The sequence below is a fragment of the Sapajus apella genome, unplaced genomic scaffold, assembly GCF_009761245.1.
Source record: "Sapajus apella isolate SASKATOON/1434 unplaced genomic scaffold, GSC_monkey_1.0 scaffold90, whole genome shotgun sequence".
Taxonomy (NCBI): Eukaryota; Metazoa; Chordata; class Mammalia; order Primates; family Cebidae; genus Sapajus; species Sapajus apella.
Genome location: NW_022437030.1, coordinates 1,435,428 through 1,454,509, shown reverse-complemented (window position 1 = coordinate 1,454,509; position 19,082 = coordinate 1,435,428). Strand labels below are relative to the sequence as shown.

The following is a 19,082-nucleotide window of genomic DNA, read 5'->3' as shown; positions in this document are numbered from 1 at the left end:
GATGTCAGGAGGCAGGAGCGACACCGTTTAGAAATAAAAACGTAGGAATGTGAAAAGATCATTCAGCCATCATAATAATAAAGCAAAGAGGTACTATGTATTTAAAAGGCACTATGATAAATCGAAAGTTATTACATTCAATTCTAACCTTCTACTAATTCTGGCTGCAAGTTGCCCATGAAACACAACACTTGAGTTACCAGTTACGGTTCTTATTCTTCAAGATTCCAAAATGTCTGAAGTACCCTATGAATTCCATGGTTTCCATGACTTTTCAGAACATCCCCCTACCCAACACAACCGCCTTTATACACACTAAAATGGCTGCCCCAAGGCCAGCTAAAACATCATCATCTTCATGAAGGAGATTTAAATCAGTTCAAAGAGTCACTCAGAATGTAGACCGAAAACAAACAAAAAAAGAAAAACTTTAGTCTCTCTTATTTTCAGAGGTAATAATTTTATTTTCAGAGGTATAATCTGTTAATTACACTAAGAGGATCTGGGGTCAACAGTATTTATATCAGAATTCCATTATTCTGGCCTTTTGAACAAAACTATATTTATCACATATGCACTGATTGACAATAACTATGTTCAGCCAGCCATATATTTTGTTGAGTGCTAAAATGTGAGAGGCTGCTTTATCATATTTGGACAAGAATCACCCACATAATTATGACAGATATAGTGTGGCATGAAATAAAAACATACATATGTATCAAACCAAAACAGGTGCCTTTTTTACAGAGACAGCAAAACTCAAAGCAGCAATTTACTAATTTTAATTACAACCTTGCTGTCTATGTTGCGCAAAGCAAATGCTGTTTCTGAAAACGCATAAAAGCCTGACTGCCTAGGAGAAAATAATCAATGATAAGTGGAACAACCACAGTTATCTCATGATCTGCACAAAGCCGATTCACAGAGCAGGCCTCAACTCTGCCACATGACTGGTATAACATAGGACAGAATAAAAAAAAGTGATCTTTGAAAAGACAAGCCTTAAAAACATCATGGGAATGCCTTTCACCAGGGAAAAGTGACCAAGGCATGGGAACCAAATACAATAAACATTATCCTGTTAATATAAGTAATTAGCACATTCAAGATTTCAGAATCAGGTACAGGAAATACAAGACTCAGAATTAATAAAGTCTGTCAAATCATTTTTCTAGAGAACTTACAGATTTGCCATTACTCTGATTTTTAAGAGTGGTAGGGAGGAGAATTTTTAAAAGAATCTCAAAGCCTCTGATGGGTCATTTTTTTGCAGCAGTTATTTATTTGCCTTTCCTTTTTTGATGAGTAAATCTCAAAAACTGGTACTGACAATTCTACATCTAAAGTCACAGAGAAAACAATATTCTAGGCAGGTACTGTTTCTAAAAAAAAAAAAGTGGAATCCTAGATTCTAGTCACGCTATATACAAACAATTCCTCTTACGCTTTCCATTGCTTCCCAGAGCCTACAGAATAAGGTTCAAATTCCTTTGTCTGGAGTTTGAGGCTTTTCACAATCCAGCTCCCATTTGTCTTCCCAACTTGCTGCCATTACTTTCTTGCTACATCCACAATCAAGATCCTATTACGCCATTTAAACATTTTTACCTTTGTTAATATGGTGCCTTCCTGCCCTTAATACTTCTTTTCCTGCCTACGTAAATCCCAACAATTCTAAGAAACTTTTTTCTGACTACCTCTCAAAAAGTGATTGCTCTAATAATGCACTACCTACAGCATTTACTGGCCCCATAATTCATCTGATGCTTACTTATGACCTAGTTTTTATTCATAGGTATGATAACCTCCTCTAAAGAGCCAGTGAGCACTTTTATGACATAGATGGGATTTTACCACAGAGTAGAGGCTAGATATACAGCTGTAAGATTGTTCCCCACCATCATACCAGCACTCAAAGCAGCTTTTCATCACCACTCTTAAGGTTATATAGTATAAGCCTCTGAATACTATTTTGGGCAAATTACTTGACCTAAGCCTCAGTTTCCTCAACTATAAGACAGGGATAACAGTGTCAACCTGGTGGGTTATATTAATATAAGGGCCATGACAGAACACAGGCAAAGCACACAGCACAGTGCCTGGTACACAGTGAGCTTTCCAATGATGCTCACGGTTATTAGCAACAGCTACTTAAAGTCTACTTCTGGCTTCCTGGAAAAAGTACAAGAGCAGAAATCAGTACACCTGAATTTCAGTCCCACTTCCATTTCTGCCTCATGGAAGCAACTTTTGCAAATGACTTTTATAGCAGACAACAGAGAAAAACATAGTCATTTCACCATCCACTTTTCCTACCTAGTCAATTAAAGGGCTTCCACAGGCTATAATGCAAACCATTAAAATAAAATTTATAAAGAATCTGGAATATAAAAGAGTTTAAGTGTTATAATGTTAGGTGATAATGACAGGATTACAATTCTGTTACTTAAAATCCAGTAAGTCTGGCAGAACAAAATGAAATACTGACAGTGATTACCTTTGTATGGTAGAAAAACATGAGAATTTTTTTTTCCTTTCTTTTTATTTTTCACATTTCTACCAAGCAGGGCAGGGTGTGTGTGTGTGTGTGTGTGTGTGTGTGCACGTGCATTTCAAACAGGAAAATGTAATCAGTTTAAAAAATACCTAAATGATCTCAAAAAGAAAACGTGTCTTTAAGAAACTGGGATTTTAATGTATAACAGCATGTCTAAACAAATGCAATTCTTCTTCTTCTAGGAGTCCTTCCTAAATCTTTTTATAATTTGGATGAATGTACTCATCTAAAGGGTTGCATAACTTCCAAAATATTATGTTATAATATTATATGAATTCACAAAACACCTATCGAGCACTCACCATGTTTAGCACCATGTTAAATAAGCACCATGGGGTATATAAAGAAGATACACAACAAATCTCCTGCCTGAGAAAGCTTGTACTTTTCATAAACTTATTTATGTTCATCTCCACAGCTGTATGGTAGAAATCCCAGAGGCCCGTATTCTGTAAAGGAGCACTATAGGTGGTCAGTTTAGGGAAGAGTAAAATCATGACTGACTGCACTTATATTAATGGAGGAAGCCCTGGGTTGAGGACTTAAAATATACCTAAGTTTTAGAGAAGCAAAGAAGAGCTACATGCAAACACAAGCTGAAAGAAGAATAGTGGGGAAACCATAATATATCTGGTATACTATGCTAAAAAATATATTAGAAGCTAGCTGCTTCAGCTATTTTTCCCTTGTAGAAACTAATAAAAAAAATAGTTTATTTATAACTTTACCATTTCAGGTTGCATAGGAAAATGTATCAATGTGGCAATCACAAGTTCATTTTCCTTCTCATCTTGTTTGCAAGTTGAGCCAAGTATTTCTCACGATAATATAATTTTATTATCTAAATAAACAGCTGGTAGAGTATTTCTAGGAGTTAAATATCCTAGAAATATTCTACCAGCTGTTTAATATCAATTAACTCCTAGAAATATTATGATCAATAATATATCATAACAATAATATATTCTTTTTACCAAAGAACAACAAATGAAAAGCAATTATGCAAACATGATTTCATAAAACTTCATCCTAAAAGAAATAACTTTATATAAAATTTGCATGAATTGATACAAATTATTTAAATGTAATATTTAAATATAAAAATTTAAGTTGAAGAAACTTAAATTTTTCTTTTTTTCTTTTTGAGACAGAGTTTCGCTCTTGTTACCCAGGCTGGAGTGCAATGGCGCGATCTCGGCTCACCGCAACCTCCGCCTCCTGGGTTCAGGCAATTCTCCTGCCTCAGCCTCCTGAGCAGCTGGGACTACAGGCACGCGCCACCATGCCCAGCTAATTTTTTGTATTTTTAGTAGAGACGGGGTTTCACCATGTTGACCAGGATGGTCTCGATCTCTTGACCTCGTGATCCACCCGCCTCGGCCTCCCAAAGTGCTGGGATTACAGGCTTGAGCCACCGCGCCCGGCCCAGAAACTTAAATTTTTCTAGAAGGGAATGGGTATTTTGTGGCTTATAAAGTGGATAGAAAAATCACAATGGAAATAAACCCAAATGAGAAATGTTGAGAAGGCTGAAAAACTCAATGAGTTAATAGGGAACATAAACATTACTCTTCCATTAAGCTGCTCAAAATAATACAGACAAAAATGAACTAATGTTTAGTCAGATCACTATTATTTTCCAAGTTTAAGATTAAATGTAAGGCAAGCCTTTCTTTTTCTTCCTGATCTCCCACCTCATTATTATTTAATCTTTAATCCTAAAAAACATATCTTTGCTTGTTTTTAAAATCAATCCCCAACTTATCAGCAGCCTCCTTCTCATACACAGGTACTTTAAGCAAAAGGCCAGAGTTTCATAGTGAGAGTGAGTGGCAAAATCGAGAGGAACAGCAAGGGCGATAACAAAGCAGCTCTCTCTTTCCTTGGCTAGTCCTAGACTGTGGAACATTGATGCCTACTCAGAGGCTGAGGAAAAACAAAACTTTTCATGAACTCTAACTGTGAGCACATGACCGGTACTAAAATGCCAAGACCTGGGTGTCTCCCAAATGCCTCAAGTGTCACATGGAACCACATGTTCCCACAGACACACCCATGGTTGTGCTGGAATTGTTGGCTGTTCTTTCTCTCCTCCTATTCACCTTCAACTCATAACCCTGACCTAAGTGCATGCTCTGCCCTCACCCTTCCCTCAACAACTGAACCCCACTACTCTCCACATGCTTCCAAACAGGGTTTGAAATAAAAACTTTCACCAGGCTTTAATAATTTATGGGGTAGATGGGTAATATGTCCCCAACAGCACAAAGGCTGGTTGCTGTAGTAGTTAATCAAACATCTGTACACTGATGGCTAGGTAACACTTACCAGCAAGGTATATCTGAAATCAGGCTGAATAGAATGATTCACAAAACAAATCCTTATACTTTTTACTTGGCAGCAATCACAGCCTCCATATATACATTTCTAAAAAGGCTATATTTACAAATATTTTAGGCAATGGTTATTGTAACATGACCTCCTTTTACAAAAGACTCATAAAGTCAATTCTTATTTTCTTTAGACTCAATTTTCTTAATACAGTCACACACACAAAAGCATATTCACTTGAAAAAAAGAACAAATTTTATATGTCAGTAAAGATTTAAAACAGAGATTTATTTTAATCCAACAATGTTCATAAGTAGTGAGAATCATGACACTATACATCGTCCATTAATGGTCAACAGAAAAATGCATTTTCCCCAAATTTTCCGTATAAATTAAGTACTAATCCTGAGAATAGGATAAGTATTTTAGAAAGAAATTTGAAAAATCAAACTGAAAGTTATAAAATGTCATATTGAAGCTTGTAAATCTAAACTTGTCCTCCTGAGAAATTATTAATAGAATTAAAATAATGGTTAAAGCTAATTTTTAGTGAATGCTCACTGTGTGCCAGGCATTGAATAAGTGCTTTCCAAACCTTATCAAATAATCAATACTAATGTGAAAAGAAATAAGAACAAATAAAAATAAATTACCTACATGTTACGTGGTGATGATGTCAATAGCATTAATTCCACAAACTCACTCTGTAAATCCCATCGAATACTTACTCTGCAGCTAAAATTAGAAGATTTAGGCCCTAGACACAGCTTCTTTAAGTTTAGTTCAAGAGTGATGCAATTCCTTTACAAAAGCAAACTACAGCCTCTAGTGGTACATGCAAGAATAAGAAGTCTAGGCAACAAAAATATCTTTTGAAATTGCCCGAGGAAATCACCCAAATCAATTCTCTACTCTGAACTGCAACCCTCATTGTTCATTAAAATCCTGTGATGATTATTTTTTAAAATGTATTATTTTTTTTCTTTAGAGATGAGGTCTCACCATGTCGCCCAGGCTGGTCTTGAACTCCTGAGCTCAAGCAATCTGCCTGCCTCGGCCTCCCAAAGTGCTGGAATCACAGGTGTGAGCCACCATGCAAGGCCAGTAATGATTCTTTTTTAATGCATAAGAATTTTAAGTGAGCAAAAAAAAAGAGAATAAAATAACCATTTCTCATAGAAAAATTTCTGAAACAGCTTCCCATCCCTGTCTATGGATAGGGATTCCTTTGAATAAGGCAAACAGAAAACAAGATATTAAAAAAGCATCACATTCTTTTATAAGAAGTTCACAGTTCCTACATTTAGATACGTTCTTTAACACATACACTATAGGTATGTTTTCTTAGAACTTACAATTGCTATGAAATCCTTAAACCATGAAATGTAAATTCATGCTTTCCCAAGGTATCCTCCATCAGATCAACAGAGAGATCAGTGAGAACAATGAATGCAACTTGCAAATCTGATTCTAATAATGTCAGATTAATCCGAGACAGTTATGTTGTTGTTGTTTTTTTGTTTTGAGACAATGTCTCTGTCTCCAGACTGGCATGCAGTGAGACAATTGTGGCTCACTACAGCCTGGACCTTCCCAGCCCCAAATGATTCTCCCACCTCAGCCTCCTAGGTAGCTGGGACACAGGCGCATGTCACTGTGCCTGCCTAATTTTTTAATTTTTGTAGAGACAGCATTTCCCTATGTTGCCCAGGCTCATCTCAAACTCTTGGGCTCAAACAATCCACCCACCTGAGTCTCCCAAAGCGTTGGGATTACAGGTGTGAGCCTCTGTGCCCAGCCTGGAGAGACAGTTCTTACGATTTGTTTTTTTTTTTTTTTTTTTTTAATAGAAAGTGAGTCCAAAATGCAAGAATAAGCCTTGATAATTATGCTAACATTTATCCTTATTACTCATATTCATAATAGAAACCAACTTCATAAAAGGAAGTTAAGACTGCAATCCGAACAAGTTTGTTATCAAAGACTTCTCACATTCTCCTCTTAGCCCTCCCTACTGCAGTTATTTTTTTTTTTTTAACTCCAAGAGTTAGGGGTCATTATTTACGGAATGCTACTGGGCTGAAAAGAGTATAAAGACACAATAATATCCAATCATAACTTACAATTATATCCAAATGAGATTCCAGGAAAGCTGAGGCACAGAGTAGGTACCCACTGTCATATAAATCAAGGTTAGTTTGGATTTATCATTATGCTTAGAGGCTATAGGCTAGCTGATAAGTCTTATAAATGCTCTTTCCATTCAAAGTACCACAAATAGCATTTTAAGGAAAATATATGTATGCTATGCCCAAGCTTTTAGGGAGCTTCGTCAATTAAAGAGAAGAGGAATCAGAGATTAAACTGAGAGAAGCGTTCTACCTGTGTCCTCGAATGTCAGACTGATCACATACTCCTCCAAGCGCAATCCTGTGGAACTCTCGACCTAGAGTCTTGGCCACTGATCTTCCCACGCTTGTTTTACCAACTCCAGGAGGGCCAACGAAGCATAGGATTGGGCCCTTTAAGTTATTTTTCAGCTGTCTGACAGCCAAGTATTCCAGTACTCTTTTCTTCAATTTTTCCATGGCATAATGGTCATTATCCAGAAGTATCCGGGCTGCCCTAATGTCCAGGCGGTCTGTTAAATAACCCAACAGAAACAATTAGAACATATAAAAATTTTAAGTTAAAGAACTCCTTTCAAACATGATGAGAGCTATATATATATATATATATTTTTTTTTTTTTTTAATTTTTAATTTTTTTTTTTTAAATAGATGTGGTAAGAAGGCTTGGATCCTTCTAAATGTGGCTTCTAAATGATCTAAATTTGGTTTGGTTTCTCTGCTTAAGACTTAGTGTCTCCAGAGATAGTAGGTACTACACAATTAAAAACTCAATGTTCATACCATTTTATTTGGAATGATTTTCTAGTTATATGTTACTTCTTATAGAGATATAATTTCTACATATTCTACGTGTGCTGGCATTTGTTCCTTTTTAAAAAGGGTGATTTTCCCCTTAGTTCAACAGCAATATATGTTAATTCCAGAAAAGCTGATAACACTAATAAAAAAGAAGAAAACAATTACCCATAATCTCATGCCCTCAAGAGATCACCACTACCTTTGCTTCAGTATGTACTATTCCAGCATGTATGCATGCATTTACAAACCTAATTTTCAAAATGGGATTTTATGGGGCCTTTAAGTTTTGTAAGATGTTTTTTCACTTAATGTATTACAGACAACTTTCACTGTCACACGTATTTTTCAGTAATATTCTATGGCTACTTAATATTCCATTACTTAATTATCTATATTCATTTAATTCCCTATTGCTGAGCGTTCAAGTTGTTTACGTATCTTTACACTTATAAAAAATGCTTCACATTATGCATCACTGTAACTAAATCTTCCCATATATCTGAAATGATTTCTTTCAGCTTGTCTTCTATGAACAGAAGTGCTGGATCAAAAAGAAAAAAAAAAAGATAGTGTAAAGAATTGCCTAATTGCCATACAGAAAGTTGTATCAAAGTCTCACCAGAAGTGTATGAGTTAGGCTTTGTTTCTAGAGCCAAGCTTTCAACAGGTTTACTAATATGCTTTAGCATTTAAAATACTCAGATTAAATGCCAGGTAACAGAAACCAAAATGACTTCACTAGCTGGATGGCTGCCAGGGGACACAGCCACATGATCACGCTGACAGCGAAAAGAAGATGGGAGAGAGAAATACACACAAATCCACTTTTTTAATTAATTATTTAGAATGTGCTAAGCATTTTTCATAAAGGAAGAAAAATAGCCTGAGATGGTAATTTGGTTCCCAAGCTAGTTCCCCCCAAAACCTAGCTAAGCAGTGAACTATATAATTTAATTGTAGTACTACTGAGTTGAGTCAGCGTTCTAGGTGAGTGACATAGAAAGGGAAGAACTGAAATTTCTTCCCCATTTCCTGGCCCCAGAACCCAACCAACGAATACAGGAATAAGTGAGAGAAAGTTTCTCAATTATTTCACAATGCTAGCCCTGACACTAAAACCTACCACAGTAAACATAAAAGAAAACCTCAGACTAATTCCTATAGCTGTAAATATTAAAATGCTAGTAAATCAAATCTACAAAGAATAATCTACTAAGTCTCAGTGGGATTTATTTTAGTTATGCAAAGATGGCTCAATGTTAGGTTATCAATATCATCATGTCCAAGAAGAGTAAGTTTCCATCAAAATATCACCTTGTACGTAAAAAGGTACTTGTTACAATGCATTATCCATTCATGATTAACACATTCAGTAAGGTAAGAATAAAAGGTAATTTAGAAAAGACTGAAAACTGTAAAGAAATTTCTTTCAAGAAATAGGCCAAGTAAAGACAATTTTAAAAGTTCTTTCAATCTTTTAAGGAAACAATTTCCATGTTATATAAATTATTTTCTATCTTTTCTATACAGGATATATTTTTCTAATTATTCTTTTTAGTGATTCAGAAAGCATTCTTCCTGTCTTGAATAACACGTGGTAACATGTAAAAAATTTTTACATTTCAATATAAATTTCTCTATTTATAATTTGAAAACTGAAATGGTATCTACTGACTCTTCTTATTTAAGATGGGAAAAACTGCAAACTATTTCCTACAACTCTTTCCTCTCTGCTTTACTTTCTGCTTTTGATTACTATCTGAGATCTCTACTTGGAAGGTACACTTCTCTTTCAAAAATTATGAATGGGGGGCCAGGCTTGGTGGCTCACACCTATAATCCCAGCACTTTGGGAAGCCAACATGGGAGGATCACTTGAGGTCAGGAGTTAAAAGACCAGCCTGGCCAACACGGTGAAACCCCATCTCTACTAAAAATACAAAAACTAGCTAGGCATGGTGCCAGACACCTGTAATCCTAAATTACTCAGGAGACTGAGGCAGGAGAATCACTTGAACCTAGGAGGCAGAGGCTGCAGTGAGCCAAGATCGCACACTGCACTCCAGCCTGGGTAAAAGGATGAGACACTATCTCAAAAAACAAACAAACAAACAAACAAAAGACATTTAGGCTGGACACATTGGCTTAGGTCTGTAATCCCAGCACTTTTGGAGGCCAAGGCAGGCAGATCATATGAGGCCAAGAGTTCAAGACCAGCCTGGCCAACGTAGTGAATCCCTGTCTCTAGTAAAAATACCAAAATTAGTCAGGTGTGGTCACAAGCATCTGTAATCCCAGCTACTTGGGAGGCTGAGGCAGGACAACTGCTTGAACCCAGGAGGTGGCGGTTGCAGTGAGGCAAGATCACACCACTACACTCCAGCCTGGGCGACAGAGCAAAACTCCGTCTCAAAAAATTTTAAATATGTATCAATGACATTTTCATGGTTTTATAGCCACATTCACAATTATCTGGACACAATCCTATGTAGTCATGGTTTAGGAGCTTAACGTGACTCCTTTTATACCATAATTTACTCATCTCCAGTGCTTTGTTGAAATGCTAAATAATGGAATTATTTTCATCATGGATACATGGCTGCTATACATATCTAATGCTGACACACATGGCATCTCAGAGTACCAAGAAACATTTCAACTAGAAAGCAGTATTTTGTCATGACATGCAAACATTAAATAAATTAAAAAATAAATTTACTACCACAGTTCACAGATTTATTTCTTGATATTTTATTGTATTAAATATTTTATATTATTTATTATTATTATTATTTTTTTAAATAGAGTCAGGGTGTCCCTGTGTTACCCATGCTGGTCTCAAACACCTGGGCTCAAATGATCTACCCACCTTGGCCTCCCAAAGTGCTAGGATTACAGGAGTGAGCCACTGTGCCCAGCCAACTTTATTTTTAATAGCCAAAAAACTGGAAACAACCCAAACGTCCATTAATAGGTGAATTGATAAACAAATGATGGTATATCCAGACAACAGAATACAACTCCAGCAATAAAAAGAAACAAATTACTGTTATATATAGCAACATGGATGAACCTCAAAATAATCATGCTGAATTAAGGAAGCCAGAACAAAGAGCTCATTCTCTATGATTCCATTTATATGAAATTTTAGAAAATACAGATTAATCTTTAGTGGTTGCTTGGTGGTTGGGAAGCAAGGAGGAAATAGGTGGGGAAGAAGGAAGGGACTAACAAAGAGCATGAGGTAACTTTTGGAGGTTATGGTTATGCTCATTATCGTCTTACGTGATGGTATTACAGGTGTATACGTAAGTCAAGACTCATCAAAATGTACATATTACATTTGTGAAGTTTACTGTATGTCAATTACACTTCATTAAGGCTCAAAAAAAAATCCCACAAAAAAACCTTTCTCTATAGAGAAATTAAGGGCTGGGCGTGGTGGCTGACGCCTGTAATCCCAGCACTTTGTGAGGCCGAGGCAGGTGGATCACTTAAAGTCAGGAGTTCAAGACCAGCCTGGCCAACATGGTAAAACTATGTCTCTAATAAAAATACAAAAACTTAGCCAGGCATCATGGCGGTTGCCTGTAATCAGGACTACCTGGGAGGCTAAGGCAGGAGAATCGCTTGAACCTGGGAGGTGGAAGTTGCAGTGTGCTGAGATCATGCCACTGTACTGTAGCCTAGGTGACAAGAGTGAAACTCCATCTCAAAAGTAAATAACTAAATAAGAGAAATTAAGGAAACAATCTCATTTACAATAGTCTCAGAAAGAATGATATACTTAGGTACAAATTTAACCAAAGAGGTGAAAGGTTTATACACTAAAAATTATAAAACACTGATAAAAGAAGTTAGACACATATAAATGGAAAGATATTTTCATAGACTAGAAGAATATGGTTAAACTGTCTATACCACTCAAAGCAATCTACAAGTTCAATGCAACCCCTATTAAAATTCTAATGGTATTTTTCACAAAAATAGATTAAAAATCCTAAAATGAATAAGAAATTACAAAAGGCCCTGAACAGCCAAATCAGTCTTGAGCAAGAACACAGCTGCAGGCATCAGACTTTCTGACTTCAAGTCATATTACAAAGCTACAATAATCAGAGAGTATGATTCTGGCACAAAAACAGACACACGGACCAATGGAACAGAATAAAGAGCTCAGAAATAAACCCTTATAAGGTTACCTAGAAAGTCAACCAATTTTCAACAAGTGCACCAAGAATATACAATAGGTAAAGGGCAGTCTCTTCAAAAAAATGTTGTTGGGAAAACTGGATACCCACATGCAGAAGAACGCACTTGAACCCTTATATTACGCCACTGCACAAATATTAATTTGAAATGGATTAAATACTTAAATATAAGACCTGAAACCATAAAACTCCTAGAAGACAGTATATTTTAAAAGCCCCTCATTGGTCTGGGCATGATATTTTTGGATATGACACCAAAATTAAGGCAATAAAAGCAAAAAAAAAAACAAGTGAGATTATATCAAACTAAAAAGCTTTTAAACAGAAAAAAAAAAATCAGCAAAATGAGAGGTCAACCTATGTAATGGGAGAAAATATCTGCAAACCGTATTATCTGATAAAGGGTTAATATCCAAAATATATAAGGAACTCATGCAACTTAATAGCAAAAAATCAATAAGTACTTATCATGACTAATCATCAGGGAAATGCAAATCAAAACCACAATGAGAAAGCACTTTATGCCTGTTAGGATGGCCATTACTTTAAAAAAAAAAAAAAATCACCAGTGAAGGTGAGGATATGGAGAAAAAGGCACCTTCATACACTGTTGTTCAGAATGTAAATTGGTACGGTCATTATGAAAAGTTACTTAAAAAGTATGAAAGTTACTAAAGAAGTTAAAATAGAACTTCCATATGACTCAGCAATGCCACCTCTGGGTAAACAGCCAAAGGAACTGAAATCAGGATCCCAAAGAGGCATCTGCACTTGCATATTCACTGCAATATTACTTACAATAGCCAAGATACAGAAAAAACTGAAATGTCTATTGACACATAAGTGAATAAAGAAAATATGCTATAGACATACAATGGAATATCATGAAGCCTTAAAAAAGAAGGAAATCTTGCTATCTGTGACAACATGGATGGACCTATAGGGCATTATGCTAAGTGAAATAAGCCAGACACTGAAAGACAAGTACTGTATGATTTCACCTATTTAATACATGTGGAATCTAAAATAGTCAAATTCATAGCATTAGAGAGTAGATTAGTAGTTGCCAGGAGATGAGAGGAGAAGGAAATGGGAGGTGATGGTTAAAGGGAACAAAGTTGCATTTATGCCAGATAAATAAGTTCAAGAGATCTACTATAAAGCAAAGCACCTATTGCTAACAACACTGTAATGTATACTTAAAATTTGCTATAGTCTAATTTAACATTAGACCTTATATTCAATGCTCTTACCAGTACCAAAAGAAAAAAGCCAATAATAATGATAATAATAATAATCACAAAAGAGGTAAGAGGAAACTTTGGAGGTGATGGATATGTTTATGGCTATGAAGATAGTGATGGTTTCGTAGGTGCATACTTATTCTGAAACTCACTGAGATGTATGTATTCATTAAATACACACAGCTTTTTGTATGCCAATCGCACTTCAATAAAATGGTTTCAAAAAATTAAAAATAAAAATAACAGTAAGACAATCAGTGGAGTAAATTTGAAATGAAAAATTGCATGAGCTTTCTGAGTGACAATTAGACTGCAAAAATGGTGTTATTTTGTGGCTTACCAGTTGTACTTTTGTTCCAAGGAAGTTCTACCATCAGTTCCAAATAATTTCTAGTCAGAGCATATTCTGGCATTGACTGAGGCATTTTTTTGAGTCTGTAGAGAAAGAAATACATAGCAAACATGTTCAAGAACACAGAAAAATTATGTAACAGAAAAATCAAACACATCTCTCTTTCTTGGTTAGGTCTATCATACATATTTACTTAAACAAATCTGAAAAAGTTTTAAAGTATCCAGTTAATGAAATGTTTATTTTGTTTTCTAATGTAATGTAATAATCACTACACCTATCTCTCTTACCGGCCTACTTTAATGCCCCTTCTCTAGTCCCCCCAGGGAGGAGTTCTTCCCTTCTGCTCTGCTTCTCTACAATGCATTCTCCTATTTTGTAAGTACTTAACGTACTTACAAAACAAAATAAGACAGACACCTGCGAACTGCAGGAGAAAGCAGTATATCTAATTCTAAGCCAGAAATATGGCCTCACTAGTGTGTGTCCCTTTTAAGCTCACAAGGATAGTCAAGTGACACATATGTACTGGTTTACTTATCGCAATAAGATGTAAGTGACTGTGCATAATACGATAATTTTATTTTTTTGTATCAGAGATGAATGAGGTCTGCTCATAAAAGCAAGCTAACATATATTTAATAACAAATGCTACTTCCATAATATATGCAGTGCTTAGCAAAGTGTTCTGCACATAATAAATGTTTTACACATATTAAGTAATGTCAGAAGCAATATAAAATACCCATCAACTACAATTACCAATGTTTTTAACTGTGAGCCTCAGAAAGTCAAATATTAAGTCACTACGCATTCAAACAGGCTCACTACAATTCACTAATAAAAGAAAATGCAATAAAAGTTCTAAAGCTAAAAGTATGCAAGGGAAAAATGGCTTTCAGTTTAATGCTGGGGATATACAGAAAATGTAATCAACCTATATACCCTACTCTGTTATCAAGGTTTCCCTGTACTTTGTCTTGTACAAAGAGAAATGGAGAGTCCTTGCCCTTGAGAGTTTACAGTCTAGAGAAAAAAAGTCACATTTGAAGAATACAATGCTAACTGAACAAACATTATGTGTAAGAAAGGCAGCATGGTCCATTCTTTCAGACAACAAAAAGGCTGCTGCAAGAGTTATACAGCTTGACAGCACACTGCAAGTGGAAGACTTGTATCACGTATTCTCAGTATTTGAGAAAAGAGTAATAAAAGTGGCGTTAATCAAGAGTACTAAGAACGTTTTAAAAATTAGATTCTGGTTGAAGGATGAAGAAAGGGGAAAGTACTCCAGAGACCAAAGATATAAACCGAGAATCAGGAAAGCCATGAAAGATGAGAATTGGCAATGAAAAGATCAAATGAGTAGGGCTGTCTATAAACATGTTAAGCATAAGACAATGGAGAAAGATCAGAGAACATAAAACAAATGAGTCAGCTTTCATTTTGTGATCCAAAGTGCAGAATCAAGTTTCCATGAGCAACAATTTTCAACATTAATAAGCAAAATGAAAACAATAATGAACAAATGCCTTTTATAATTTACCTCTTTATCTCTTTGACACAGACTTTATGGGCCTGCTCTGGCATACTAGATGTTCGTATTTTTTTCTCTAGCATGACAATGTCATCATTATCTTCATCATCATCTTCATCTTCTAAAGTACCTGGGATATGTGTAATTCTCCTAATAGGGCGTATTGCTATAACCTAACGTAGAAAGCAGAAGAGTAAATCATATGTCAAAATAAATTGGAAATGAAGTACCCAGGTGCACATAAAATTATGATTGGTGCTGAATAAACATTTTTATGACTATAGTCTATATGTTTAGGAAGCAAAGCTCAGAATAATAATCAAAAGGCAGCTGTATATATAGAGGCAGCACAATTGCAAAAGTAGACCAACATAAGGTAGACATGATTCTTTGGTATATGCTTATAATAATACTTGCATGAGAAAACAAATGTCAAGGAACTGGATACTAGAAATAATTAAAACATCTAGGAACTATCTTTCTTTGAGCTACTATTGCAGCCACCATTTTCTTGATATATATTACTTCCTACTATCTGGTGAATGAAAAAAATTCCATTCTCTCTCCTATATTACAAAATTTCTTCCTAGCATGTTCAACCTTTCCAGCACTGGCTCTATTTTGTATTCAAAGCTTTCCTGCTTTTAAAATATTTTTTTCTTACCTCTAGTTCCTTCCAGTTAACTACCTCAGTATTTACTTTCCTCCCTGTGAGGTAATGCTTCTCTAAGAAGTGGCTATAACCACCACAACCACTACCTCATCAATTACTTCAGTGAGCTCTTGCCATCTGTTCCTGGCCTGCCAAAATTGTTCTTTCAAATCTAAAAAACATATTCTGTGCCAAGTTAAATGACCATTGTGTTCTCCTCTATGATCTCTCTATCATATGTTAAAACTACCTTATGTGCTCCTTGAAATTCATGAATAAGCAACCATTACTGGAGCAAAATAATATACTAGCATTTAATTTAAAAGCCTCCAGAACATTTTACTTTCTGAGACAAGGTCAAGCTTTGTTACCCAGGCTGAAGTGCAATGGCACAAACACTGCTCACTTCAGCCTCAACCTCCCTGGCTCAAACGATCCTTCCACCTCAGCTTCCCAAGTAGCTGGGACTACAGACATATACCAGCATGCTGGCTAATTTTTTAAATTTTTTTGTACAAATGAGGTCTCACTATGTTGCCCAGCCTGGTCTTGAACACCTGGCCTCAAGCGATTTTCCTTCCTTGGCCTCCCAAAGTGCTGGGATTATGGACATGAGCCACCACACTAAGCCCAGAACTTATTTTTTAACCTGGAAAATTTATCTATTTAATACATTCAAATATAAAAATGTTCAAAACATAAAGCAGTAAATAAAAATTTAATTTGATAAAAACATAAGTATTAATATACGCTTTTCTTCTTATATAAGTCATTAGCAGACAAAATTACAAAGAATAAAAAACTGAACACATTATACATTTTTTAAAGTGAGATTTTTATAAGCATATCAGTAATTTCACTGTTAAGACAAAAGCACTTTTTTATGCATTTTTCCCTCGTCTGCTAAAATGGTGCTTTTCAACTCTAAGGGGAATGAAAAGGAGACAGTTTTAGGCTAACTCCAAATATTATCCTCTGATTCTTACTTTTTAAATAACTATCTTTTGTTTGATCATTTTCTGGAGCACTTGTGAACAACTTTCATTTTAAGTGATGGCAACCTTTATTGAGAGTAAGTTGCAGTTTTCTGCAATTCCCACTGGATTTGTCTTTCTGCACAAAATGAGTAATTGAGTCCCTGATCTGATCTCAAGCCAGAAATAATCCAGCTTTCTGCATGTTTTAAACAGCATGGTGTCCTGGAGTACTAAACACCAGCATGATGACCACTACTCCTATCTCTCTCCTCAGCCTACTTTACTTCCCCTTCTCTGGTCCCACCAGGGAGGAGTTCTTGCCTTCTCCTCTGCTTTCTCTACAATGTATTCTCTTTGATGACAAAACATTTCTGTGCTGATGAACATCAAATTGCTAACATAATTCTCAACACTTCACTTAAGTCAGTTCTGCATCTCCAACAGCCTTCAGAGAACTGCCATTTTTACATCCTGTCCATATCAAACATATCTTCCTAATCTTAACTCTGTCCAGATATAAAAATAGTAAAATCAACAGATCAAGGTAGACGTCAAACAGATCCCATCATACATATAAAATAGATGATAATGGGGATGGGAAGGATTATTTAATAGCGGTGTGGAGTCAAACAAAAAGCTATTTGAGGGAAAAATACAATTGCTGTCTTCAAAATAAATAATATATGGGTTAAATTATTATTATTATTATTTTTTTTTTGAGACGGAGTCTCCCTCTGTCACCAGGCTGGAGCGCAGTGACCTGACCTCAGCCTCCCGCGTTCAGGCGATTCCCCTGCCTCAGCCTCCTGAGTAGCTGGGACTACAGGTAAGCACCACCATACCTGGCTAATTTTTTAAAATTTAGTAGAGATGGGGTTTCACCATGTTAGCCAGGATGGTCTTGATCTCCTAACCTCATGATCTACCCGCCTCAGCTTCCCAAAGTGCTAAGATTACAGGCATGAGCCACCATGCCCAGCCAATTAAATACTTTTAACAAAAATCAACTGAAGTTAAAATGAAAGGAAAGTGAATATTTATCAAGCCACTAGAGGCTAGAGGGCTTAAGCTTAGAAAACAGGAAAAGATCAAGATTTGACTAAGGAAAATGGAAACTTTTTATAAGCTGAAAACAGCCAAATTTTGGCACAACATATGGTCCTTTTAGGAAACAATTTTGCATTTCTTTCTTAATACTACATGCAGTAAAACACTGTTATACTCAAAGACACCCATCATGTCATACTTATTTGTTAGTGTTTACAATATGCAAAACATTGGAAACAACACAAAAAGGGAAATGGCTCAGTAAATTATCCTTTGGGATGATAACCAAAATAAAATGAGAAAAATGCTTACATGCTTTATAAAAAAATCCAGACTCACGCCTGTAATCCCAGCACTTTGGGAGGCCGAGGCGGGTGGATCACGAGGTCAAGAGATCGAGACCATCCTGGTCAACATGGTGAAACCCCGTCTCTACTAAAAATACAAAAAATCAGCTGGGCATGGTGGCACGTGCCTGTAATCCCAGCTACTCAGGAGGCTGAGGCAGGAGAATTGCCTGAACCCAGGAGGCGGAGGTTGCGGTGAGCCGAGATCGCGCCATTGCACTCCAGCCTGGGTAACAAGAGCGAAACTCCGTCTCAAAAAAAAAAAAAAAAAATCCAGACAAGGAAAAGGATGAGAAGGAAACACCAAAATGTTATCAGTAACTCTAGTTAGGTGACAATAAACTTTTTTTTTGTTCCTAATTCTCCTTATTTTTTTTTCAAGCCTGAAATGGATTCAAATAAATATTTACCCTCTTATCATCATCTTGCTTGGGTTTTCTGGTTTTCTGAAGCAATTTCAGTCCTTCAATTTGTCTGACAAGCAGTGGTATAGTCATCTTGAACCGCTCCTCCAGGCTCACAGCATCTAAAATCTAAGGAAATGTGAGTCAATTAATAGGATCTCTCTTAGAAACACACAATCCAAAAACTGGCAGTCAGAGCCATGGCTTAAATTGCCAAGTTAAAAAAAAAATTCTTATCAGTATTCACACCACACTATGGCTAAAACAACCAAATGAACTATATTAATCAGCAAGGTTGTTTGAGACGAATATCAGAATCCTTAAAAGAGAAAGAAAAAAACAGGATCTTGGTTTTTCACTTTAAAATGAAGTTGTGTGTTTTTAAGATTAAAAAAAAAAAAAAAAAACAGACACAGTTCAAGAGAACAGACGCAGTAAACAAACTCTCACTAGTGATTTGTAGGAGCACCAGCCACTCTCCGTTCCTGAA

At 35.9% G+C, this 19,082-nt stretch overlaps 1 protein-coding gene across 4 annotated transcripts in view; it reads right to left on the bottom strand.

The window, feature by feature from the left end:
* The window catches only part of LONP2 (lon peptidase 2, peroxisomal), a 105,242-nt gene that overhangs the window by 71,871 nt on the left and 14,289 nt on the right, over window positions 1-19,082 (bottom strand). For all 4 annotated transcript variants that reach the window (XM_032255627.1, XM_032255629.1, XM_032255628.1 and 1 more), the window contains 4 exons: window positions 18,599-18,721; window positions 15,175-15,338; window positions 13,617-13,711; window positions 7,274-7,532 (listed from right to left, as the gene is read on the bottom strand). In XM_032255627.1, the coding sequence (XP_032111518.1) occupies window positions 7,274-7,532; window positions 13,617-13,711; window positions 15,175-15,338; window positions 18,599-18,721 (641 nt within the window). The remainder of the gene's footprint in view (window positions 1-7,273; window positions 7,533-13,616; window positions 13,712-15,174; window positions 15,339-18,598; window positions 18,722-19,082) is intronic.